The 27,139-nt window shown below is 38.3% G+C and overlaps 1 protein-coding gene across 3 annotated transcripts in view; it reads right to left on the bottom strand.

Annotated features, from left to right (window-relative positions):
• Nucleotides 1-27,139, bottom strand: part of KLHL2 (kelch like family member 2) — a 171,581-nt gene that overhangs the window by 104,223 nt on the left and 40,219 nt on the right. For 2 of the 3 annotated variants that reach the window (XM_005217427.4, XM_015475325.3), the window contains 2 exons: nucleotides 24,242-24,348; nucleotides 3,327-3,448 (listed from right to left, as the gene is read on the bottom strand). In XM_005217427.4, the coding sequence (XP_005217484.1) occupies nucleotides 3,327-3,448; nucleotides 24,242-24,348 (229 nt within the window). 3 annotated transcript variants of the gene reach the window in all.

Below are 27,139 nucleotides of genomic sequence, written 5' to 3'. Positions count from 1 at the left end.
AAACAATAGCAATACCAAAAAAACCTTAAACAGTCAAAATTTAAAACCCTATTATTAATACTTATAATAATAAAGTGACATTTATTCCTCCTTTAGAATTAATTTTTCAAACTACTTAATTCCTTCATTCCAACTCAAAGTTAACAACCTTCACTTCAAACAGCTTTTTTGTATATTTTAAATTTGCATAATAAGGAGACTGTATGGTATCAGAGAAGTGACCCTTAAAAGTAGGAATCAGGGAAACCAGGATTATGGTCCTGCTCTGTCACCAGCAGACTCTATAAAGACAGCTGTAAAGAGTCAGTTGCTCAGCATTCTATGGCACTAGGTATGATTCTATATGAAACATGCAATCCCAAAGTAGAATACTAAGATACCTGCTATCCTAAGACTATATTACTAAAAGAGAAATGTACAAAAGGAAGTTTACCTACCTACCTGACAAAAGATATGATTCTAGGTCTCATGAGAAAATCTGTCCACAACAATAAACCTTTGAATTACAGAAAGTTCTGTCCCCACTGCTAGCACTTTCAAGGCAGATATACTCAGAGCAGGGCTTCTAGTTAGGACCATTGAAAACTCCAGCTTCACATGAATAAGAACACCATATACCTCCCCAGAATTGTTTCTTTCCTTAAGGTGAAAAGCATCTAGAAGAAAGATCTCCAAAGTGCAGACAGACAAAAATACACAAAATAGAGGAAACTGCAGTTTAGCATATCTCAATAGTTAAGCCCTTACTTTGTACTTTATTTTTAAAAATACTTGTTACAGAAAAGGTAGCTTATTTTAACCAACTTTATTTCCAAACTGACTTTTCCAAAACAAGTATTTTTCAATGGAGCGTAAAATAAGGCTTTATATACCAAGATACCCCTACATCACTCTTCCAAAAAACAACAAAACAATACAACCAAATACAACTCTTTGAATGTATTCCTCTAAGAGTCAGCAATACACACAAAGGCAAATTAGCAGGACAAAAGGTTTTCTGAGAGGTGTGATGACTAACACTTCAGGACTGGAACGTGACAGCTATTAAAAGAAACATGAAAGGCGTTCCCAGTTCCTCACAGGCCAATGTCTTTATTGCAAGAATTACTACAAACAGCATTCAGGGCTGAATTCACACAGTCCAGTCTTCTAGGCCTAAACCAGCTTTTGTAATTTTACCCAGGTGACACATTATGTGAATCAAAGAAACCAATCAGTAACTCATTTACTAAAGGACAGATACAGGGCACAATGAGACTCTGCACTCAAACTAACACAAAGAAGGGACAAAAGAAACCCAAGATCAGGGTTCTTGTTGAAATAATGCCCCAGAATCCAGCAAATAGCATTACTGGTACAGAAAAGATCAGAATGAGATAACATGTACCAAACATTTCCTCCATGTTTAAAAAAATGTTCACAGAGCATCTGATTCACACCTTAATATATGACTTCAGGCTCAACCAAGGCTTTTCAAATGCTTTACCTTATGAATGGGACTTCCAAACAGAGGTTTACTGAGGCTATCTAGGAAAGATCAGAAGGAGGCCTTACCACTGCCAATATTTAAAACTTAATAACACCACGTCCTAACAAGTTAAAATGCAAAGTTTTCAGTCTCCCAACTCAAATATTCTGTGGCATATTTCATATGCCATGATTACATAGGGACATAATTACAAGGAACAAAAAAGATTTCCTATTTGTGCAAGTAAAATTTAGAGAGATTATTTCTTAAGAAGTTAGCCCTAGTTCTTTTTACTATCCTCAAAACACAGTCAATCTATTGGAAGGAGTATCAATAAATACAAGCTTTTAGATGGCAGTCTGGCATGTCTATGAGAAATCAAAACATGCACGTACTTTTTGATCCAGCAATTATACGTTGAAGAATCTATCCCATGAAATTTAATGCAAATATAAAAATGCTCATTCACGGCAACATTTTTTGTAAAGGTGAAAAATCATGTAGCTAACTAACACATGGGACATCCCACCAAAGAAAGGAGCTGGACCCATATGTATTGACATACAAAGAATTTCAAGACACCTTGCTCAGTGAAAGAGCAAGTTACAGAAAAGCAGGTATAGTAAAAATACACTTTTGTCAGGAAACTTGTGTATGCGCGTGTGTGTAACCGCACAGAAAACAGTCTTAAAGATTAACAGCAAACAGAGCCTAATCTTTAGGGAAAGAACGTAAATCACAGAGTGGGATGGGTAAGTACAAAGAGAAATATAGTTTTAAACAGGGACTTTTACTTTCTACTTCACTATACACCTGTATTAAACATTTGCATCATACATATAAAACATTGATTCTTTATAGAAAGTAAGAGAGATGCAATGTCAAATTTTAGCTGAACTGTAGAATCACTAACAGAGGATGCTGAAATTGTCAAAGAAGTAAGAAGGCTCTTGGGCATCAGAAACACCCTTTACAGACTTAACCTTCCAGGAAATAATGGAAAATGTGGGCAGCACTGACCAGTACTTATGAATGAACATGTCATGTTTTCATAAAAGAACAAGCATCATTCAGAGAACTAAGGGCTTTGTGTCTTAGAACTTTAAGAAAAGATACTGAAATCAGAAACATTATTAAAAAGCTATAATCATTCTCTTAAAAACACAGTTATAACAACAAATTCTGTTACTTTGGTACTGTTGACTACAAAATATAGTCAGAACCTCAAATAGAGTTATTTTATTTGGTGGGAATATTTAGGACTTGGAGTATAGGAGGCAGCGTCTCAGTAGCCCTGAGAGAGTGCTCCAAGGAGGCAGGAGGGAGAGAGTCAGGCTATCTACAAGTTTGCCACAAAGGGGCAGGCAGTCTGAACATCAAAAGATTATTGGTAAGTAAGAAAAACCAGATATCAAGTTAATGAATTTAGCATTCTTCTATGTAGGGAAGGTGCAAGAGTCCGAGATTATTGAAGTCATGCCTTTCATACGCATCTCAGCTATCTGGGGTCAGCATCCAGCATATTTACAGAGATCTTTTTCTCGCTCTTGAATTCCCTTGGGGCCTTCTGGTTCACACAGGAGGGCTGTAATTGCTGATGACTGTGACATCCTTAAGTTCCTTGTGCAGGGAGTGGGGCCGCTTGTCAGGAAGCTCAGGAATTCATGGCTGCTGCTTGCCGGCATCACTTAGAAATTCACATTAGAGGGCCAGAATCTCAAATAGCTGTGGCACTGTTTACTGATATGGCAGGGGACATTCCACTTCACAATACAAAGTATCTATGTATAGGTATGCTTTTTTGCATTAGAAAACTGTCATGTGTGAAGAACCAAATGGTATAAGCTGTCACCCTTACCTGTACATTCTCTTCTGTCACCTGAATCTCTGCCGTGTAAACATAGTCAATCAGCATCCTCAGGGTCCAGCCATCCACCTCCTTGATGCGAACTCTCTTTGCTCGGCTCTCACTCATCTCACCTAAAACATAAGGAGCATTGTTGACACTGCACCAGACACCCAGAAGGAAGACCAAGGCCAGGCAGATGGCCAGCCACTCACTGTACTCAGTAGGCAAAATGGTCAGCACCTTCAGCAAACCTACAACATTCCCTTGCTGCTGCTGTTGCTGTTGCTGCTAAGTCGCTTCAGTCATGTCCGACTCTGTGCAACCCCACACACGGCAGCCCACCAGGCTCCCCCGTCCCTGGGATTCTCCAGGCAAGAACACTGGAGTGGGTTGCCATTTCCTTTTCCAATGCGTGAAAGTGAAAAGTGAAAGTGAAGTTGCTTAGTCGTGTCTGACTTTTAGCAACCTCAGGGACTGCAGCCTACCAGGCTCCTCTGTCCATGGGATTTTCCAGGCAAGAGTACTGGAGTGGGGTGCCACTGTCTTCTCCAACAACATTCCCTTACCTCCCGTAAAAGCTTACCTGAACAAACCATACAAGGTACCTCTGTTACCCACTTATACCTGAAAATTACATCATGGTGATGAATATGCCACATGTCCAACTGCATGAACTCTTAACACCTGTGGCATTATAGATTCACAGCCTGATCTGTCCATGCCGTTTTTTGGTCCATGCTGTGGATAAACAATGTCATCTGCCGTACCAGTCAACAAAGGATGTTGCAGCCATCAGTCACTGCAGGCCACCCCAGACTGTACGCCATGAGGGAATTCATAATGGGGGGAAAAAAAACAGGCAAACGAATATAAAGGAATTATTTCCATGAGCCCAGACTCGTGTATCTTCTCATACATAGAAAAGCACTAAATTGACTTGTCTGGTTTTTCATTTTTAGATGTTCCGACTACCTGGGTTTTTTTTTTTTTTTTTTTTTTTTGCAAAAACTCCTCCATATCCTGGCTCCTCTCTTATTTTTTCAGATCATTCCCTCAGAAAGATCTGAGAGGCTACCCCCTGGGCTCCAAAAGTCCAATGAATAAAACATAATCTTCAACTTCTAATGTGTGCATTTTTTTAGTTGACAATGCTTTAAAGCAGTTTCTTTCCCTTTTGAATTTCGACTCATGAGTAGAACACAGTGTTACCTAGTCCCATCAGTTCATGGCAAATAGATAGGGAAACAATGGAAACAGTGACAGACTATTTTCTTGGGCTCCAAAATCACTGCAGATGGTGACTGCAGCGATGAAATTAAAAGACACTTGCTCCCCGGAAGAAACCTAGAAAGCATAATAAAAAGCAGAGACATTACTGTGCCAACAAAAGTCTATCTAGTCAAGGCTATGGTTTTTTCAGTTGTCCTGTAAGGATGTGAGAGCTGGACCATAAAGAAGGCTGAGGACTGAAGAATTAATGCTTTTGAACTGTGGTGTTGGAGAAGACTCTTGAGAGTCCCTTGGACTGCAAGGAGATCCAACCAGTCCATCCTAAAGGAGATCAGTCCTGAATATTCACTGGAAGTGAATTCACTGGATGCTGAAGCTGAAGCTCTAATACACTAGCCACCCGATGCAAAGAGCCAACTTGTTAGAAAAGACCCTGACGCTGGGAAAGACTGAGGGCAGAAGAGGACCACAGAGGGCAAGGTGGTTGGATGGCATTGCCGACTCGATGGACATGGGTTTGAGCAGCTCCAGGAGATGGTGAAGGACAGGGAAGCCTGGCGTGCTGCCGTCCACGGGGTCATAGAGAGTTGGACATGACTGAGCAACTGAACAACAACAATTTATTACTAAAGCCGGATGCCTTCTACATCACTGCACTAAAGACTTAGTACAAGACCTCCTTCCTACTACCCATTGAACTAGTTAAGCATTCAGGGATCCTAAGTAAGATGCTCTCTTATGGAAACAAATGGAGAAGCAGAAAAGAGAAGAGATTGCTTCTAAACCCAGGGGACTTATGAAGAGTTAGAAGCAGGCTTGGGCACACATGCATGGACATATAATGGCCCAAGAATAGGAACACATAATCACTGGTGAAAGAAAACTCAGTCAAAAACAAGACAGTCTAAAAATAATGTTGAGCACTAGGGGACACCTTGGCAAAAAGGTTTAGTTCTACATTTATCAGGTTTTGATACTATGCAGGGTCCTGTGGGGCTCCTGGTCACAAGGCCTTTTTGTCCTCCATTTCTTTCATTATAGACACAGCCTTTATTCAGCCTCCATGACTTTCCCTGAGTTCCAATGGGAAGATTCAAGCAGTTGTTAATTATGGAAAGGAGGTGAAACAGTCAACAGCAGCCTTGGGGCAAGGTCCTATTTCCGCATCAAAGGATACACACAGCAATATTTTTTAGCTATTTTGCAGATACTGAAATTCCCTCCGGATGACAGAGGTAGATGATTAACGATGGTACGTCGCCCACAAGCATGTAGATCCCAGGCCAGTTGAACCTGAAGTTTGATGATGCTGACTCCTACTAATCTCACTATCAACCCATCAGAATATCCACTGATAATGCCCTCTTTGAACAATTATTACAGAACTTCTCCCTTTCCCAAGAAGGGACACGTGGTTTTGCAGGCATGAGGCCACCGTGTCATCCTTTGCTGGCAAAGCAATAAAGCAATTCTTCTCTACTTCACCCAAAACTCTGTCCCTGACATTTGATTTGGCACCGCTGTACAGAGAAGCCAAGCTTTCAGCATCAAAGATAAAAGAAGTATGAAAACAATGCCATCATCCCTTGCCTGTTAGAAAAACAACACAATGGTTTCCAGATTTCTTGAAAATTTGTTTCTTTTTCAGGTACAGTATACTGTACCATCTTTGCTTAAGTCTAGTCAAAGCTATGGTTTTTCCTGTGGTCATGTATGGATGTGAGAGTTGGACTGTAAAGAAAGCTGAGCGCTGAAGAATTGATGCTTTTGAACTGTGGTGTTGGTGAACACTCTGAAAGTCCCTTGGACTGCAAGGAGATTCAACCAGTCCATCCTAAATGATAACAGTCCTGAATATTCATTGGAGGGACTGATGCTGAAGATGAAACTCCAATACTTGATGTGATGTGAAGAACTCACTCATTTGAAAAGACCCTGATGCTGGGAAAGATTGAAGGTAGGAGAAGAGGACAACAGAGGATGAGATGGTTGGATGGCATCACCAACTCAATGGACTTGAGTTTGAGTAAACTCCGGGAGTTGGTGATGGACAGAAAAGCCTGCCATTCTGCAGTCCATGGAGTCGGAAAGAGTCGGGCACAATTGAGCAACTGAACTGAACTTATACTGTACTGTAAACTATCACAAAAGCCTAGAGAAATCCATAATTATACAAAATTCTTTTGCAAACTTAAACACTAGAAAGAGATAGGTAGTAAAGGAACAGTAGTAAAGAAGACAGTAGTAGAGAAACCGCCTGCCAATGCAGGAGACACAGGAGACCCAGGTTCTATTTGTGGGTCAGGAAGATCCTCTGGAGAAGAAAATGGCAACCTACTTCAGTGTTGCTGTCTTGAAAATTCCATAGACAGAGAAGCCTGGCGGACTACAGTCCATAGGGTCACAAAGTGTCAGACACAACTGAGCACAGTACACATATTTAACTACCTGCTTCCTTGGAGATTATCTCTCACAAGATCTCAAAAAATAGCTGTTCTCCTAAGAGCTAAAATATCTGAAAAATTACTATGTTACCTCCTGGAGTGAAACATCCAGTGGTATTATAAGGGAAGAGAGAAAGTTAATGATATGCTTCTGTTACATACTAAATGCCAGGAAGACAAAGTATTGGGCTATGTGTCTGCTGCCTCAGCACTTTTTTTCCTTTCCAGAAAAGGAGGAAAGCAAAGAATACGGAAACATAATTCTTAACTTACATATAAGGTACCTTCCTTTGTCCTACTCTCTCTGGACCTTGTAGCTAGATAGGATTTGTGTCATCTAAAAGTTCTTTTGTGACAAACATGAGAATACTTTCCTAATTCCTACTTGGACTTTAACAAAAGGCCATTCTTAATTCACCTCTATGGCCCCAGCGATGTGCAAAAGCCCACAAGGCCTGGTGTCACACAAGCATAAAGCCGTGTACTTAGTCCTCAAGGAGTAAATTCATTCCTCAGGACTCGGGCACAATTTAGACAAAAGCCAATTTGACTTTAATTTATATGTATGATTAAAAAATTATCAGTTATCTGCAAGCTGTTTTTCATATTATAGTTTCTAAGGTGTTGCTGTAAGATGCACCCCACACCACTGACTGTGATGCTCAAAGCCTCCAGCTCCTCCCATTTAAACCATGCAGGCCCTGTCCACGTTCCACCCCTGCCTCACCATCTAGTCTCCTCTCTGCCACTTCCAGTCTTAATTTATATAAGGAAGGAACTTTGTATAGCTCTCCACACACATCTAGCAACTTCCTACCTTACTGTCTTTGTCAAGCTTCACCATCCGTCTCCTCTAGTCCCTCATTCCCCAGGCTAACTCCCACAGAGTCTTCAAGACTCAGCTGGAACCTCTCCAAGTAGGCTTATCCGCTGATAACCCAAGGCTAGGTTAGGCTCTTACCCTAGGTTACCTCCTACAAATCCACTGTCATACTAACATCTGGTTCTCCCCACCTGGATTCTTAAGCCTCTTGAGAGTACAGATAATATCTTTCTTACCTCTGTATCCACAACACCTGACCTATGGCAGATATCCAGTAAGTAATGGCTGGAGACATAAAAGACTAGAAAAGTGAGAAGTAAAACAAGTGCCAATTTGAAGTGCAGCACCTTTCAACACAATTAGCACTGGGTTGGCCTAAAAGTTTGTCCAGTTTTTTCAGTGAGCTGGCTCTAGTAGCACTTAGTTGTCTTTAACTTCATTTGAAAAATTTTGTTAGCTTGTATTATGTATTGCAACCCACTCCAATATTCTTGCCTGGAGAATCCCATGGACAGAGGAGCCTGGCAAGCTACAGTCTATGGGGCTGCAAAAGTCAGACATGACCAAGCACATACAGTACAGTACAGTATTGTGTATTGTATATGTGATATCATATCAGCATGCATTTTAAAAAACATTAAAATTGGTGAATTATTGTATAGCCATTTTAATACTGAAAAAAGGAATACTTTCAGCATACTACTGCAACTGAAACACAACTAAAAATGCAACTAAAAAAAAAAAAGATTTTTGCAATGTATAGAGAAAGTGTTATGACTCAGCAAATATATCAAAAGTGATTTGTGAAGTTTTGTGCTGGAAATTTCTCGCTGGACTATGTCTCACAGTTGGGTAGACCAGTTGAAATTGATTGACACATTAACTGAACACAATCAATATTACATCACATAGGAGATAATCAATATACTCAAAAATATCCAACCTAAGCACTGAAAACCATTTGTACCAGCTTCATTATATTAATTTTTTGATGTCTGGGTCCCACATAGTTAAGTGGAAAAAAAAACCCTTCTTGGCAATATTTCCACCTGCAATTTTCTACTGAAATGTTAACAAAAACGTTTCAATTTTAAAACAAATTGTGATGAGTGGTGAAAAGTGGATAATGTACAAGAATGTGGAATGGAAGAGATCATAGGGCAAGAGAAATGAACCACTACTAACCACGCCAAAGGCCAATGTTCATCCAAAGAAGGTGATGCTGTGTATATGGTAGGACAGAAAGAGAATCCTCTATAATGAGCTCCTTGGAGAAAACCAAATGATTAATTCCAACAAGTACTGTTTCCAACTAGATGGGAAAGTGAAAGCAACACTCGAAGAAAAGCATTTGGAATTAGTCAACAGAAAATGCATAATCTTCCATCAGGATACTAATACATAAGCGTGTGTTTCTTTGATGACCAGGCAAAAACTGTTACAGCTTGGCTGAGAATTTCTGATTCATCTGCCATATTCATCAGATATTGCACCTTCAGATGTCCATTTATTTTAGTCTTTACAAAATTTTCTTAACTAAAAAAATTTCAACTCCCTGGAAGACTGTAAAAGGCATCTGGAACAGTTTTTCACTCAAAAAGATAAAAAGTTTCCTGAAGATGGAATTATGAAGTTGTCGGAGAAATGGCAGAGGATAATGGAACAAAAAGTTCCAGAGACTAGCAAGGAGAGATAAGAAAGCCTTTTTAAGCCAAAAATGCAAAGAAATAGATGAAAACAAAAGAATGGGAAAGACTAGAGCTCTCTTTAAGAAAATTAGAAATACCAACCAAGAGAACATTTCATGAAAAGGTAAACAAAATAAAGAACAAAAACAGTATGGACCTAACAGAAGCAGAAGATATTAAGAAGAGGTGGAAAGAACACACAGAAGAACTATACAAAAAAGATCTTGATGGCCCAGATAACCATGACGGTGTGAACACTCACTTAGAGCCAGACACCCTGGAATGCAAAGTCAAGTGGGCCTTAGGAAGCATCACTACAAACAAAGCTAGTGGAAGTAACGGAATTCCAGCTGAGCTATCTCAAATCCTAAAAGATGATGCTGTCAAAGTTTTGCACTCAATATGCTAGCAAATTTGGAAAACTCAGCAGTGAGCACAGGACTGCAAAAGGTCAGTTTTCATTCCAATCCCAAAGAAAGGCAATGCCAAAGAATGTTCAAACTGTTGCACAATTGCACTTATTTCATATGCTAGCAGAGTAATGTTCAAAATCCTTCAAGCTTCAACAGTATTTGAACCAAGAACTTCCAGATGTACAAACGGGGTTTAGAAAAGGCAGAGGAACCAGAGATCAAATTACAAACATCCAATGGATCATAGAAAAAGCAAGAAAATTCCAGAAAAACATACTTCTACTTCATTGACTATGCTAAAGCCTTCGACTGTACAGACCAAAACAAACTGTGGAAAATTCTTAAAGAGATGGGAATACCAGACCACCTGACCTGTCTCCTGAGAAACCTGTATGCAGGTCAAGAAGCAACAGTTAGAACCAGACATGAACAGACTGGTTCAAAATTGGGAAAGGAGTATATCAAGGCTGTAATTGTCACCCTGCTTATTTAACTTATATGCAGAGTACATCATATGAAATGCCAGACTGAATGAAGCACAGCTGGAATCAAGATTGCAGGGAGAAATATCAATAACCTCAAATATACAGATGACACCACCCTCATGGCAGAAAACAAGAGGAACTGAAGAGCTTCCTGATGAAAGTGAAAGAGAAGAGTGAGAAAGCTGGCTTAAAACTCAACATTCAGAAAACTAAGTTCATGGCATCCGGTCCCATCACTTCATGGCAAATAGATGGGGAAACAATGGAAACAGTGAGAGACTTTATTTTCTTGGGCTCCAAAATCACTGCAGATGGTGACCACAGCCTTGAAATTAAAAGGACGCTTGCTCCTTTGAAAGAAAAGCAATGCCAAACCTAGATAGCATATTCAAAAGCAGAGACATTACTTTGCCTACAAAGGTCCATCTAGTCAAAAGCATCGTTTTTCCAATAGTCTTATATGGACATGAGAACCAGACAATAAAAAAAGCTGAGTGTCTTTGAACTGTGGTACTGGAGAAGAATCTTGAGAGTCCATTGGACAGCAAGATCAAACCAGTCAATCCTAAAGGAAATCAACTCTGAATATACACTGGAAGAACTGATGCTGAAGCTCCAATACTTTGGCCACCTGATGCGAACAGCTGACTCATTAGAAAAGACCCTGATGCTGGGAAAGATTGAAGGCAGAAGAAGGGGACAGCAGAGAATGAGATGGCTGGATGGCATCACCAACTCAACAGATACAAGTTTGAGCACATTCCAGGAGATGGTAAAGGTCAGCAAACCCCAGTGTGCTGCAGTCCACAGGGTTACAAAGAGTAGGACACAACTGAGCGACTGAACAACAGCAATGGAACAAAACAGTGATGACATTGTTCATAAAGTTCTTGGTAAAAATGAGAAATGTGTGTTTTATTAGGTTGGCCAGAAAGTTCATTCAGGCTTTTCCATAAAATCTTAACAGAAAAATCCAAACCAACTTTTTAGCCAATCCAGTATTTTTACTTAAAAACCAAAGGAAGTTTTTGGCCAACCCAGTAACACTTAAGTTATTGTGTTCTGGCTTTGAAGGATTTCAGGCATCAAACATTTACTGAAAAGTTACTATACAGGTTGAGCTAAGCACTTTGACTAGTGAACACTGTACTTTTCTTGAGAAAAGAAATGAAGACCTCCAAATTGTAAACGTTTACGGACACACGTATGGACGTAAACATTTCCATCTCAAGGACCATAATCGGGACTCCTGAAGCCCAGAACAAACTGATAACTGTGTTTACCCATTCTGAAGTTCTAAGAAGTGAATAGATATAAGAGGGCAAATCCTAGGATCAATAAAAAGTGCATATGATTCTAACTTTAGTTACTACCTAGCACACAAAAACTGAAAAAATAGTAAAAGTATAATACAGACTTTATACTATGCTGAAACACTAAGACTTGAATGACAAATTACAGCCACATTTAATAAATAAAATGTATTCCATTACTCTTCAAGTTACATGTGTCAACCCCTCCAATCATTATTGCTCTTTAGCTTTTAGGTTACAAAGACACTACCAACATATTGGTATCTTCCTTCTGGCAAGATGACCCGAATGGCCCTGCCAGGCACTGGCTATGGTGGTATGATACAAAATTCCCCAATTCTATAACTAATCTAAGGCAAACATGGTACCTGCATTTCCCTGCCAATTTGGCTCTAGTTTGAATAACTTCTGGAACAGGTCTCCTACTTCCTAAAAGAAAACAGGAAAGAGATAACCCTTTTCCTTCCTTGAGATATTAGTCCACTCTAGTAGGCATCTTGCATTCATGGGGGAAGCAATTAAAGGATAAAATTTTTAGTGAGTACAGCTTGGTGATAACACAGACAGATGAGGATCCTTGGTGACCAGCTCACTTTCTAGTTATGAGAGAATGTATTTCCTTGCTATTTAAACCACCTTAAGGGGAGTTCTCTGTCATATGCAGACTAAAGACATATGCACTTTATGTGCAATACCCTATTTAATGTTCTTTACAGCAGTCAGCAATATAAGAAACTTTGTTTCCTCTCTGTCTAACCTTTCTTCCTTTCTGAAAGACTAGGATAACACCCAGCACACAGAAGGTGCTCAATGAGTACTCCTTGATGAAGGAAAGCACAAATCTTAAGACAAATATAACATGCTTGCAACTTTTAAAAAAACTCACATCTTACACAAATGATAATCTCTCTTCCTATTCTAATTTACCTTACTAAATGATGTTCAATGTGACAAAAGAAAATGATCAAAAAGCACTCCCCAAAAAGAAGAATGAAAATAATTTCCTATTTCCCACTAGATTTCAGATATTTTAGCCTGTGGCACAAAAGAAGCCTCAAATACATGTGTTAAGGAAAAGGGCATTCTAAATGTCACATCTGTACACAAGCAAGTAATTTTAAAACACAAAAACCCAGGATTTCCCTGGTGGTCTAGCGGTTAGGACTTCACACTTTCACTACAGTGGGCATGGGTTTGATCCCTGGTCATGGAACAAAGATCCCACATGCCACCATCAACCAAAACAAAACAAGCAAAAAAAGATAGATAAATGAATAAAAACACAAGAAATCAATTTGATATATTCTTTTTCAAGTAACAGTTAAACAACCTGGCCTTAATCTAAACTTCACAAAAGAAAAACCGGTGATACATCACAAAATTACTTTTCACTTCCCTTCTTCTACCAGAATACTTGGAACTAAGAAGAGTAATAGAATTCTTTTTTAGGTGATATAATTTGAATGAAAATTTTTCTGAGTTTAAGGGAGATGAAAAACAAGGGCCAAAAAGAGTATCTGCAGAGTCCCCATTTCTAAATAGGCAAATCACAAGGAACAAGAGGAGTACAAGGTAGCCCTGTGCCACTGCAGACACGTCTGTGTATAGCTGATCACTGAGCCAGAGGACTCAAACATCACAGCACGTAATAGCATGGAAGCACGCCAAGGTCTACTTGTGGGCCTCCTCATATTTTTTATGAAAGATAATATAAATACAGTAGGACTTCAGACAGGAAAACAGACAAACAATGGGTTCATAGTCTAGCAAATCTTAAATACATGTACACTAAACCCCCCAGACCAAATCTCCATGTCTTATTTTACCTAATCTTTGCCAAACTGCTATTTAGTGGATTCAAAAGAAGAAAATAAACAAAGATTGCCAGAAAGGTAAATAATATCTACTACCAAAGAACCATAAAATCCTAGCCTACCAAGTACATGAAAAGATGCTCAACATCATTAGTCATCAGGGAAGTGCAAATGAAACTATAAGAGATGCCACTTCACATCCATTAGAATGACCACAACTGGAAAAAAAAAAAAAGAGTAACAAATGTTGGTAAGGAAGTGGAAAAATGGAAACACTTATACATAATGTAGGAATATAAAATGATGCAGTCACTTGGGGAAATAATATAGCAATTTTTAAAAAGTTAAATATAAATTTACCACATAACCAGACATTCCACACATATGTATCTATCACCATGAGAAATAAAAATTTGTGTCCACACAAAGAACTACATGTGAATGTTCATAGAAGCATTAGCTATAATTGCTAGAAACTGGAAACAATCTAAATGTCCATCAGCTGGTAAATATATAGTCAAAATTTGCTGTTTTCATACAATGGAATCTACTTAGCAATAAAGAGGAACAATCTGATGATATATACTACAATATGGATGAGTCTCAAAAATAATACATAGGGACTAAAATGCTATAAAGTTGATTTATGGTGATGGCAGTACTACTGAGTAAATTTATTAAAAATCACTGAAAATTACAATGTAAAATATGCCTCAATAAAATTGTAAAAGTCACAATCAAGGTACTCAATTCATATTTTATATGTGCCAGAAATTAACATAATATTCCCATTTTGCACCGTTGCATAGCAATCTAAGATTTGACCAAGTATTCTCAGGCAGAAACAGGCTGAACTGCAAGAAGTACCCAGCTACCAGTTAACTGAGACATTAGGAATACTTATAGAATCAAAACATCTTCAGGGTCCCATCCCCATCGTTACACATAATTCAAAAATTGCATGTCAACTAAAATATGAAGAGGTGAGAATCATTAGGTTAAAAAAAAAAAAAGGAAGGATGAAAGAAAGAAAGAAATGAGGGAAGCTGAAATGTAGTTTAGATTAAAAAGTAAAGAGGGAAGAAAAACAGAGACATAATGAGATCTCCTATCACCAGCATCCATGTCTCTGCATGTCAAAGGCTCAGGGAGTTTCGAGACTCTTAAGTGTTATCTTTTGAAGGGAAAGGAAACCAACTCTGATCTTGTAATTTTAAATTAATCATTACATTTTGTAACTGGAAAATAAAATCTTTATCAAAAGAAGTCTACTTTAAGACATTTTCAATCTTTTACCCTTACAACAACCTTTAGGAATTGAGGGTAAAAAATAATAATGATAACCACGAAAATGCCAATATTAATTGAACATTTTCTATGTGTCAAATAAAGGACAAACATACATGATCTCATATAATCTTTATAAGAATCCTAGGAAGTAACATTATTATGCTCATTTTCCAAAAGGGAAAACTGAGGCCAAAACTGAAGAAGAGACTAATGATCCCAGATTCAGTAATTCTAACAAAGACTTGAAAGAAGGCACTTTACTAGGGAACTCCTAAATTAGGCCAACACAAAGCAGATCAAATACTGCTTTTACAAGCCTAGAAATTCTGTTTGGAAAAAATCTCCAGGAGTAATAAATAAGACAGTCATTGAAGTGAAATTAGGACATAAAAATGTGACTAGTCCCTCTATAACTTTTCTAATCAGCCTCAGTTAAAGGCACCATCCCCAAATCACTTGCCCAATATGGCTCACAACCCCTCTACTGTTTTTCCTACATTTGTCTTTTTTATAATTAATTAATTTTATTTATTTATTTATTTATTTTGTCTGAGCTGGGTCTTTGTTGCAATGGGCTTCTTGTTGTCCTGGCTCCTCTTGTTGCAGAGCACAGGCTCTAGGTGTGTGGGCTTCAGTAGTTACAGTGCATGGGCTCAGCAGTTGCAACACACGAGCCCTGGAGTATGGGCTCGGGAGCTGTGGTGCTGAGGCGTCACTGCAGCATATAGAATCTTTCCAGACCAGGGATCAAATCCATGTTCCCTGAACTGGCAGGCAGATCTTAACCACTGGGCCACCAGGGAAGTCCCCTTTCTTACATTCTTGATTATTTAACTCAGTTCAGGAACAACAAGAATGTAACAGGCTGAAAAGTGAGGTGGTCTCCAGAGCCCTCACTACTCTCAAAACACCAAGCCTATTCTCTCCACATTGCCTCTGCACTTTTTTTTATGTGTATAAACCCTTGGTACTCATTACATTTCAGGAAATGTCAGATCCCCATCTCTCAACACTGTCCATCATAGTCCTCACCATCTGTATTACTGCTCTGAACAGATCTTCCACAAACTATTATGTATTTAAAGGGTGCACATCTATTAATACATGCCATGCTGTTAGTCTGCTTGGATTGTTCAACACTTGCACCTTGACCACTCTAATAAACCATCCTTTAACAAAAAGCAAAAAAGCATAAAAATAAAGTGTGTACAACTCATTTCTCCAATGATATTAATAAATTACTGGTACAAAAAGTGTGCTAATTTTGTTTATTACCCCTTAAAGTATCTAGCAAAATGTTAGACATAGGAAATATTTAAGTTTCTAAAGTATGAATAGATTTACATTTGGGCTTTCTTCTATAACTATGTATTTACAAGCATTTGTTTGTTCTATCAATAATCTAAGACTATAAGCTCATTGTTGGAAAAGATAATAACTTTATTTTCTTCAACAGTACTATACTGGATGTTTCGATTTTGTTTTCTTAAGAATGAAGTTAAGGGAGGATGTAGCCAGGTGGCAGAGTAGGAAGACCTGGAGCTCACCAGCTCCTACAGACACATCAAATTACAACTACTCACAGAGCAACTATAAATGAGAATGACCTGAAAACTAGCAGATATCTCCCACATAAAGACATAGAGAAGGAACCACAATGAGAAGGGTAGAAGGGACAATGACAAGACCTAGTCAAGATCTAACTCACCTGAATGAGCAACCCACAAACAAGAGTATAATCACAATTACAGAGGTTCTCCCCAAAGAGCAAGGGTTCCGAGCTGCACATCAGGGTCCCCAGCCCAGGAATCCTACATCAAGAAGACAAGCCACTACAACATCTGGTTTTGAAGGCCAGAAGGGCCTGCGTGCAGGACAGCAAGAAGGCTGTGGGAAAGACTCAGCTGTTTCAGGGATGTGCAGAATCTCATACACTCAGAGACCCAGGACAGAAGCAGCAGTTTGAAAGAAGCCTGGGCTAGACCTACATACTGATCTTAGGCTCCCAAGAGGCAAGAGATCACCCTGAGGGCACCAATGCTGGTGGCAACCATTCTGAGGATGTCATTCTACCACAAGGACACTGGTGCTGGCAATGCCATTTTGGGATCCACCCGATAGACTATTAGCTCCAGGGGCTTATCTGCACACCAGCAAGCTGGCAGCAGCCCTGTGCCCCAACCAGGGTCATGCAGACAGTCTCATGGGAAGCCGACCCCAACCTCCAGCCTGACTACAGCCACTACGCAGGGCACAGTCTTGCAGCCAACCGGGCCAGAAACCAGGAATCTGCCTACCAGACTGCCCATAGGACTCTTCCCACCACAACAGAAGGAGTCACACGGTCCTTATAGGGGGCACCCTAAGAACATATAGCTCTGAAATAGGAGGGGAGCAAGCTACTGGGCCCTACAGGATGTCAACCATATAAGGCCACTTCTCCAAGATCCAGAAATATAACCAATTTACCTGATAAATACAGAAAATTTGGCAAAATGAGGAGAGAGCAAAATATGCTCTACACAAAGGAATAAGACAAAGCTTCAGAAAAAGAACTAAAAGAAATGGAGGCAGGCAACTTACCTGATAAAGAGTTCTCATTAACGATCATTAAGATGCTCCATGAATGTGGGAGAAGAATTAGATGAACACAGTGAGAATTTTAGGAAAGTTAGAAAATATAAAAATAAACCAAACAGACATGAAGATAAAATACCCAGAAAAAAGAAACTGGAAGGAAAAGTATTTTAGATGATACAGAGAAGTATAATAGCAACATGGAAGACAGAGTAGTGAAAATCATCCAAGGTGAACAGGAAAAAAAAAGAATTTGAAAAAAATGAGAATATTTAAGAGACTTCTGGGACAACATCAAGCATACTAACATTCGTATTATAGGGGTACCGGAAAAAGACAGCAAAGGGCAGAGAAGTTACTTGAAGAAATAACAGGTGAAACTTCCTTAACCTAGGGAAAGAAAGAAACATTCAGTGAGAGGAAGCAAAGAATCGCAAACAAGAGGAACTTAAAGAGGTCCACACCACAACACGTTGTAATTAAAATGGCAAAAATTAAAGATAAAGAGAAAATCTTAAAAAGCAGCAAGAGAACACCCCAGACTGTCAGCTGACTCTTCAGCAGGGACTTTAGCAGGCCAGGAGGAGTGCCATGATATTCCAAGTGATGAAACAATAAAATCTACACCACAAATGTTCTACCTGCAAGGCTCTCATCCAGATTTGAAGGGGAAGAGGAAGAGTATTCCAAATGAGCAAAAGCTAAGAGAGTTCAGTACCACCAAACCAGCTTTGTAAGAAATGAATTCAAGGAATTTCTCTAAGTGGAAAAGACAGACTCCAAACAGAAACATGAAAATTCTTACATGAAAAGGCAAACAAATAGTAAAAGTAGTAGATAAACAACTTAAAAGCTAGAAGGAAGGTAAAACGGCAAAAATAGTAAAATCATTTATAGCTATAATAAATAGTTAAGGGGTATACAAACAAAAAGATGTAAAATATGACAAAAAACATTAAATAAAAGGAGGTAGAAATAAAAATGCAGGGCTGTTACAATGCATTAGAACTGCAGAGATCTTCAATTTGAAATAATCACATATATACACGCACAGGTTGTTATATATGAACCTTATGGTAATAACAAAAGAGAATCACCAGGGATTCCCTGGTGGCTTAGTGGTAAAGAGCCTGCCTACCAATGAAGGAGACACGGGTTTGATCTCTGGGCCATGAAGAGACCTCAGATGCTGTAAAACCACCCCACATGAGCCACAACTGCTAAGCCCATTTGCCACAACACCTGAAGCCTGCATGACTTAAAGCCCGTGCCCTGCAACAAGAGAAACCACTGCAACGAGAAGACCTCTCACAAAAATTAAGAGCAGACCTCACTCGCTGCAACGAGAGAAAAGTACACACAGCAGAAAAGACCAAACAGCCGAAACAAACAAATAAATAAATCTTTTAAAATTAATTAAATTACATGATATTTTAATAGGAATATTAAAGAAAAAGGAACAAAAGAAAACCATAAAAATGACCATAAAACAATTAACAAAATGGCAAGAACTACATATACATCAATAGTTTAAATGAAAATAAACAAACTGCTCCAATCAAAAGACAGAATGGCTGAATAGATTTAAAAAATAAAACCTATCTGTATGTTTCCCAGGTGATGCTAGTGGTAAAGAACCTGCCTGCCAATGAAGGAGACATAAGAGACGTGGGTCCAATCCCTGGGTCAGGAAGATCCCCTGTGGGAGGACATGGTAACCTACTCCAGTATTCTGGCCTGGAGAATCCCCATGGACAGAGGAGCCAAGAAGTCTACAGTCCACAGGGTCATACAGAGTTAGACACAACTAAAGCAACTTACCACACATATATGCAACCTACAAGAGACTTACTTCAGATCTAAAGATACACCCAGACTAACAGTGAAGAGATGGAAAAAATATTCCACATAAACCCAAATGAAAAGAAAGCTGGGGTGGCAGATGTATATCAGACAGGACAGACTTTAAAACAAAGATGTTATCAAGAGACAAAGACAGGCATTACCTAACGATCAAGGGATCAATCCAAGAAGATATAACAACTGTAAATGTATACACACCCAACATGCATGCCTGCATGCTAACTCACTTCAGTCATGTTTGACTCAGTAGCCCACCAAGCTCCTTGCTTCATGGGATTCTCCAGGTAAGAATACTGGAGTAGGTTGCCATGCCCTTCTCCAGGGGATCTTCCCAACCCAGGGATTGAATGTGCATCTCTAATGTCTCCTGCACTGGCTTCTTTACCACTAGTGCCACCTGGGAAACCCAACACAGGAGTACATAAATAAATTAAGCCAACAGGATTACAATAATAGTAGGGGACTTTTAACACCCCATTTATATCTGCAGACAGATCATCTGGAAAAAATATCAATAAGGAAACACTAGCCTTAAATAACACATTTGACTAGATAAATTTTCTATGTATATACAGAATACGGGCTTCCCTGGTAGCTCCGATGGTGAACACAAGAGACCTGGGTTCAATCAGAACATAAGCAAAAAGCAGCAGAATACACATTCAAGTGCACAAAAAACATTCTCCAGGATATGTTGCCACAAAACAAATCTGAATAAATTTGAGATGACAGAAATCATACCAGTAGTATGAGAAGAAAAATCAATAGGAAAAAAAATGAAAAAGCACAAACACATGCAGCCTAAACAATATGCCACTGAACAACCAACAGGACACTGAAGAAATCAAAAGGAAATAAAAATCTGGAGACAAATTAAAATGAAACACAATCCAAACATGATACAATAATCCAAAGTCTATGGAACACAGCAAAAGCAGTTCTAAGAGGAAAGTTTACAGTCATACAAGCCTACTTCATGAAATAAGAAAAATCTCAAAGCAATCTAACCTTATACCCAAAGGAACCAGAAAAATTAAAATAAACAAAACCTAAAGTTAGTAGAAGGAAAGAAATAATTAATATCAGAGCAAAAATAAATAAAGACTAAAAACCAGAAAGATAAATGAAAGAGCTAGTTCTTTGAAAAGATACACAAAATTAATAACTATTTAGCTAGACTCATAAAGACAGGGCCCAAATAAACAACTGAGAAATTACAGGTGAAACCACAAAAATACAAAAGATCCTTAGAGATTACTGTGAACAAGTATACATCAACAAAATGGGCAATTTAAAATAGATGTATTCCAAGCAATATACAATCTCCAAAGACAATCAGGAAGACACATAAAATATGAAGACTGGTTACCAGTAATGAAACTGAACCAATAATTGTGAAAATTACCGACAAAGAAAAATCCAACACCAATAGGTGATATTCTATCAAACGTTTAAAGAGTTAATACCAACTCACGCTATGCCAAAAAACTGAAGACAAAGGAACACTTTGGAATGCATTCTGTAAGATCAGCATCACCCTACCAAAACAGGCAAAAACACCACCCCAAAAATAAAATTACAGGCCAGTACCATTGATGAACACAGGTGCAAAAACTCTCAAAATATTAGTAAACTGAAATCAACAATGCACCAGAAGAATCATATACCGTATCAAGTAGACTTTATCCTAGAGATATATGATTAAAGATGATTTAATACTCCACAAACCAATCAATGAGATATACCACTTTAACACACTGAAGAATAAAAATGATATGATCATATCAATAGATGCACAAAAAGCTATTCATAAAATTCAATATCCATTTATGATAAAAAAAAAACTCTCTAGAAAGTGAGCACAATATATATATTGTGAACCTACCTCAATATAATAAGGCCATATATGACAAGCCCACAGTTATCATACTCAATGGTGAAAAGCTGAGAGCATTTCTTCTAAAATCAGGAACAAGACAATGATGTCCACTCTTGCCACTTTTATCCAACATAGTTTTGGAAGTTCTACCCACAGCAAACAGAGAAGAAAAATAAATAAAAGGAATCTAAATTGGAAAAGAAGAAGTAAAACTGTCAATGTTTGCAGAGGACATGACCATATATAGAAAATCCTTATAATGCTACCCAAAACTATCAGAATTAATTTAATACATAAACTCAGTAAAGATCTAGAATAAAAATGTAATATTCAGAAACATGCTGTGTTTCCATACACTAATAACAAACTATCAGAAAGAGAAATTGATCACATTTACAATTTCATCCAAAAGAATAAAATACCTTGGAATAAATACAACCAAAGAGGCAAAAAAACTTGTACTTTGAAAGCTATAAGACATGGATGAAAGAAACTAAAGACAACAAAAGCAAATGGAAAGAATACTATGCTTATGGGTTGGAAGAATTAATAAGGTTAAAATGATCATAAATCCTAAAGGTAATCTATAGATTCAATGCAATCCCTATCAAAATACCCATGATACTTTTCACAGAACTAGAACAAATAATTCTAAAATTTGTCTGAAAACACCCCAAACAGCCAAAACAATCTTAAGAAAGGAGAACAAAGAGGGAGGTATCATGTTCCCTGACTTTAATTTATATTACAAAGGTACAGTAATCAAAATAGTCTAGTATTAGTACAAAAAAGAAAAATACATGGGTCAATATAACTAAATAGTACAGAAATAAATCAAAACTTAAATGGTCAATTAATCTCCAACAAAAAAGGCAATGGGGAGTAGACAGTCTCTTCAATAAATGATACTGGGAAAAGTGGACAGCTACATGCAAAAGAATCCAACTGGATTGCTGTCTAATATCATGCACAAAAATAAACTCAAAACGGATTAAAGACTTAATATAATACCTGAAACCATAAAATTCCTAGAAGAAAGCATAGACAGTACGATCAAAGCAATATTTATTGGATTTCTCTCTTCAGGGAACGGCAACAAAAGCAAAAATTAACACATGGGACTACATGAAACTAAGAAGCTTTTGCACAGTGAAAACTATCAACAACTAGGAAGGCAGCCTACCAAGTGAAAGAAAGTATTTCCAAATGAACCATCCAATAAGGAGTTTCCATCCAAAATAAACAAAAAACTCATACAACTGAACATCAAAAATAAAAATGGCCAGAGTACTTGTATAGACATTGCTCCAAAGAAGACATACAGATGGCCAACAGGCATATGAAAAGGTAGTCAGCATCACTAATAACCAGGGAAACACAAATCAAAATCAGAATAAGATCTATATCATACCTGTCAGAATGGCTGTTTTCAAGAAGTTAACAAATAAGAAATATTGGTGAAGATGTAAAGAAAAACACTTGTGCACTGTTTGCAGGACTATAAACTAATACAACCACTATGGAAAACAGTATGCAGGTGCCTCAAAAAATTAAAAATACAACTACCATATGATTCACCAATTCAACTTTCTTCACACCTGAAGAAAACAAAAACAGTAACTGGAAAAATATGTGCACCTCTACATTTATTGCAGCACTGCTTACAATAGCCAACATATAAAAGCAACCTGTGTCCATTGATAGATAAAAGGATAAAGAATATGTGGTATATATACAATGAAATATGAATAGGCATAAAAAAGAATGAAACCTTACCATTTTCAACAACACGGATATATCTAGAGGATATCATGCTAAGTGAAATAAGTCAAACAGAGACTACAAATATTACATGATTTCATATGTGAAATCAAAGATAACAAAACAAACAAAATAAAGTGAAAACAGAATCAACAAACACAGAAAACAAACAGGCAACTGACACAGGTGAGCACGGTGGAAAGGGGGAGAATTAGGTGAATAGTTAAGTGATACAAACCTATAATTATGAAAAGAATAAAGTCATGGGGATGTAATACACAACATAAAGACAGTGATACTATAGTGATTCTGTGTGGGGATACGTGGCTAAAGGACTCATATAGTGATCATCTAACCATTTCATAAAGCATGCAAATGCCAAATCATTAAACAGTGCTCTTAAAACAAAATATTGTACATCAACTGTATTTTTTTAAAGGGTTTAAAGACAGAAAAATGAATTTAACGGCTTCTAGTGTGGCATTAGTAAACTACTTTTTTTTGTCCGAAATACTAAAATTATTCTACGTATTTTTATAACTAAGTATCCACTCTATTTTCTTATATTGCTGAATCAAAAGGCATTTACTAAACATTTATTTGTTCACTATAAACAGTGATGAGGCAAATGTGAAAATCCTTTGAAGAAATGCAGAACAGTAAAAGCAATTTACTTTCGTCAAAATAAGAAAATGCTAAAAGCTCTTATAAACTGCAGGGAGGCAAACTTAGCCAGTATATACAAATATAAATGCAAAAGGGGGAGGCTGAGCACAAAATTGTACTTGTATGTAATGTACACATGTATGTACACAACATGGTAACAATAATGAAAAACAAAGATGAAGAGTAATTTAAAACAAAACAATAGCATTTTCTTCTACTACAATGCTTAATTTCATAACAATAAAATGTTAATAAGAAAAGAAAATGTGGGACTTCCTGGTGGCACAGTTGTAAGAATCTGCCTGTCAATGCAGAGGACAAGGGTTTGATCCCTGGTGCGGGATGATTCCACATGTTATGGAGCAACTAAGCTCACGTGCCACAACTACTGAGCCTATGCTTTAAAGCCTGCGAGCTGCACCCACTGAGCCTGTGTGCCGCGACTACCGAAGCCTGCGTATCTAGAGCTTGTGCTTTGCAACCAGAGAAGCCATCACAATGAGATGCCCGTCACTGCAATGAGAGCAGCCCCTTCTCACCACAACCAGAGAAAGCCCTCGTGAAGCAAGGAAGACTGAGTGCAGCCAAAAATAAGTAAATATAAAAAAAGAAAATGTGGAAAGAAAAGCCCAAATCTGTATACATTTTATAAACGTCCATAACCAAAACATTTCATACCTGTAAACATGGCGTGAAAGTAAGGACTACAGGCAGCCAGCACCACTCTATGAGCAGAAATTTCCATGTCTTCGGCCACAATCGTGACATCACACAGCAAATTCTGACTGTTTATGAGAGAGAGAAAAAATTTAAATGATAACAACAATAAATGTACTGAACATCCTATGCAAAACCTTTACAGTGAAGCCCCAATTTTCTGAAGACTTAACTAAAAACTGCCATCCTTAAAAATGAGTTCCCAAACATGAAGCACAAATAAAACAGCCATGACATAGGCCAACATGCCTTTGCCCTCACTCAGAATTTTGTTTGTGTTATCTCAACCTAATGAAAGTTACTGGCAGCAAATTATCAATGGAGTAGGAAGGGGAAGTTGTTTATATTAAGAACTGCATCAGCAGAAGTGGCAGATGGTGGTATGACACTAAGACAAGACAAAATAAAACACACATAGAAAACTAAATTGGGTCAAAGTACCAAAACTATACAGACACAGGAAATGTCCTGGGTCATGAAGCAAAGGTAGAGTTATATTCAACTACTTGCTGCATGAAAGGCATTTGAGCATTTGAAGTTTAACTTAATGAGAACATTTTCCAGTGCAAAACATCTCATTCTTCAATGTCAGAAAATATTATCACACATAAAATTAAAAAGAATTTTGTTACCTTAAAAGTTATTCAGTACATATAATTACACTTCCAGTTCTAAAATATCCATTTTAATGGATATGCATTTTAATGCATTCAAAAACATGCAGTAAACACTTTTCACAAGCTATATAAGCTGCTAGATGAAATGCTCCAGCTAAATAAGAATGTCACTGAGTATCTTTTTGGGGTAAAACTTTGCTGGCACTAATTTCAGAAAAAAGAAGAGGACTCTACCAACCTTACTGGCAATCACGTCACTAATGACTGAAACAAGGTGTGATGAGCCGAAAGTCCTTTCTGCACGTCAAATATCCTGACACTGAATTCATGAGTATAGTGTACCTAGGTGACACTAGGCCTCCTGCTAAACTATCCCCATTCCCCACAAGGGTGCCTACCAGCTTCTGCAATTTCTAATAACTTACAAGAAACATTTTCACAGGAGCTTAACCCAGTCGTTGAGTGTTCCATTTCCCACACCACTTTCAAACTTCTTTCTGTGCTGTGCTATGAGCACTCAGTCGATTTAGTCATTTTCAACTCTTTGCAACCCTATGGACTGTAGCCCACCAGGCTCCTCTGACCATGGGATTATCTCAGCAAGAATAGTGGAGTGGGTTGCCATTTCCTCCTCCAGGGGATCTTTCCAATCCAGGGATCTAACCTGCGTCTCCTACGGTTCCTGAATTGGCAGGTGGATTCTTTACCACTGAGCCACCTGGGAAGCCCTATCTCTGTGGAGTTCACACCAAAACTTCTGAAGATCCTACTGGTACTCACATTCCCTCCAAGTCTAGAAGAAACTGTAAGAAAAGGGGCCAACCCAGCCACAGTGAGGACAGCATCCCAGAGATAAGCTCACTGTGCCCTGTAAGCTGAAGCATGGGTGAGACATGATGAGACATAACCTGTTAGGCTCCAGATGTGGCACATCACTCTCTGAAATTCCTCCAGATCAATGTGGAAAACTGACAAAGTCCACAGTACACTCTGAGCAGTTGAAACCACTCTGCAATTCTATGAATTCCATGGGTTCTCAAGTAAGCAGGAGGAAGTCAGTGGTTTTTCGGGAAGATGTTATGCGGGAGCTCCACCCACATGTATAATTTCACTTAGACCTTATCAATATCTTATGCTGCTGCTGCTGCTAACTCACGTCCAACTCTTAGCGACCCCATGGACTACAGCCTACCAGGCTCCTCTGTCCATGGGATTTTCCAGGCAAGAGTACTGGAGTGGGCTGCCATTGCCTTCTCTAATCAATATCTTATGAGGTTCATGTTATTGTAATTTCTACCCTTAAAATGTATAGCTGGGGAAACCAAGGTAAAGATGAATAAGCAGTCTAAAGTCACCACTAGTGGCAATGCCAGGATTCAAATCTAAGGAGTCTGGTTTACAAAACCATCTAAAGTTATGTGATTTTAAGACGTGTTAAAGCTTGAATAAAACAGGGAATAGAAAGTATAAACAACAGCCATTTTTTATTAGACATACTGTACACCAGATACGATGCAGAATTCTTACGTATAGTTTACAAAAGGCCCAGTTTTAGTGGGTTTTTAGCACTACCACTACAAAAATAGTTAGAGAAGTCAAATTCAACAAAGCACTGAAAGATCTTCTCTGCCCTTAAGGAGACTAGCAGAAAGGTCTGACAATGCAAGGATTACAGAACAAAGTAGAAAGTGCCAGAGGGAAGACGCTAGGAGAACAGGAGAGCATCTAAATCAGACTCGGGGTCAGAAAAGGCACCCTGCAGCTACTGTACTTAGCTGAGTTCTAATCACAGATAAGTGTTACCTGGATGGAGAGGAGCAAGAGAATCTCACACAGAGAGAAGAGCAGAGGCTACTGGATGGAGACCTTAAGTAGCAAAGTACTATGGGGAGTGTGGCACAAAAAGAGCATGTGAGAAGAGGGATGCTGGGGTGAGCAGAGCCATCCAGGTTTCCCACCATAACCATCTCCACACAGCTCAAACGTGAGTCAACTGCATCTTTATGTCTCTTTTCCTTTTGTCAATAATCCTTCCTAGTGCTCTAGTTTCAAAACGGAACTTAAATGGAATTACACTGAACACCTCAAAATCCCGTAATTACACTCAGCTTCAATTATAATTACTCATTGATCCAAACCTTTTATCACATAATTATCTTGGCCTTACTGGCTACTGGTAAGATAATTAATATAAATTAGTTGCTCAGTTGTGTCCAACTTTTCAACCCAATGGAGTATAGCC

This window comes from Bos taurus, chromosome 17 (genome assembly GCF_002263795.3).
Source record: "Bos taurus isolate L1 Dominette 01449 registration number 42190680 breed Hereford chromosome 17, ARS-UCD2.0, whole genome shotgun sequence".
NCBI lineage: Eukaryota > Metazoa > Chordata > Mammalia > Artiodactyla > Bovidae > Bos > Bos taurus.
This window is presented reverse-complemented; position numbering and strand designations above follow the sequence as displayed.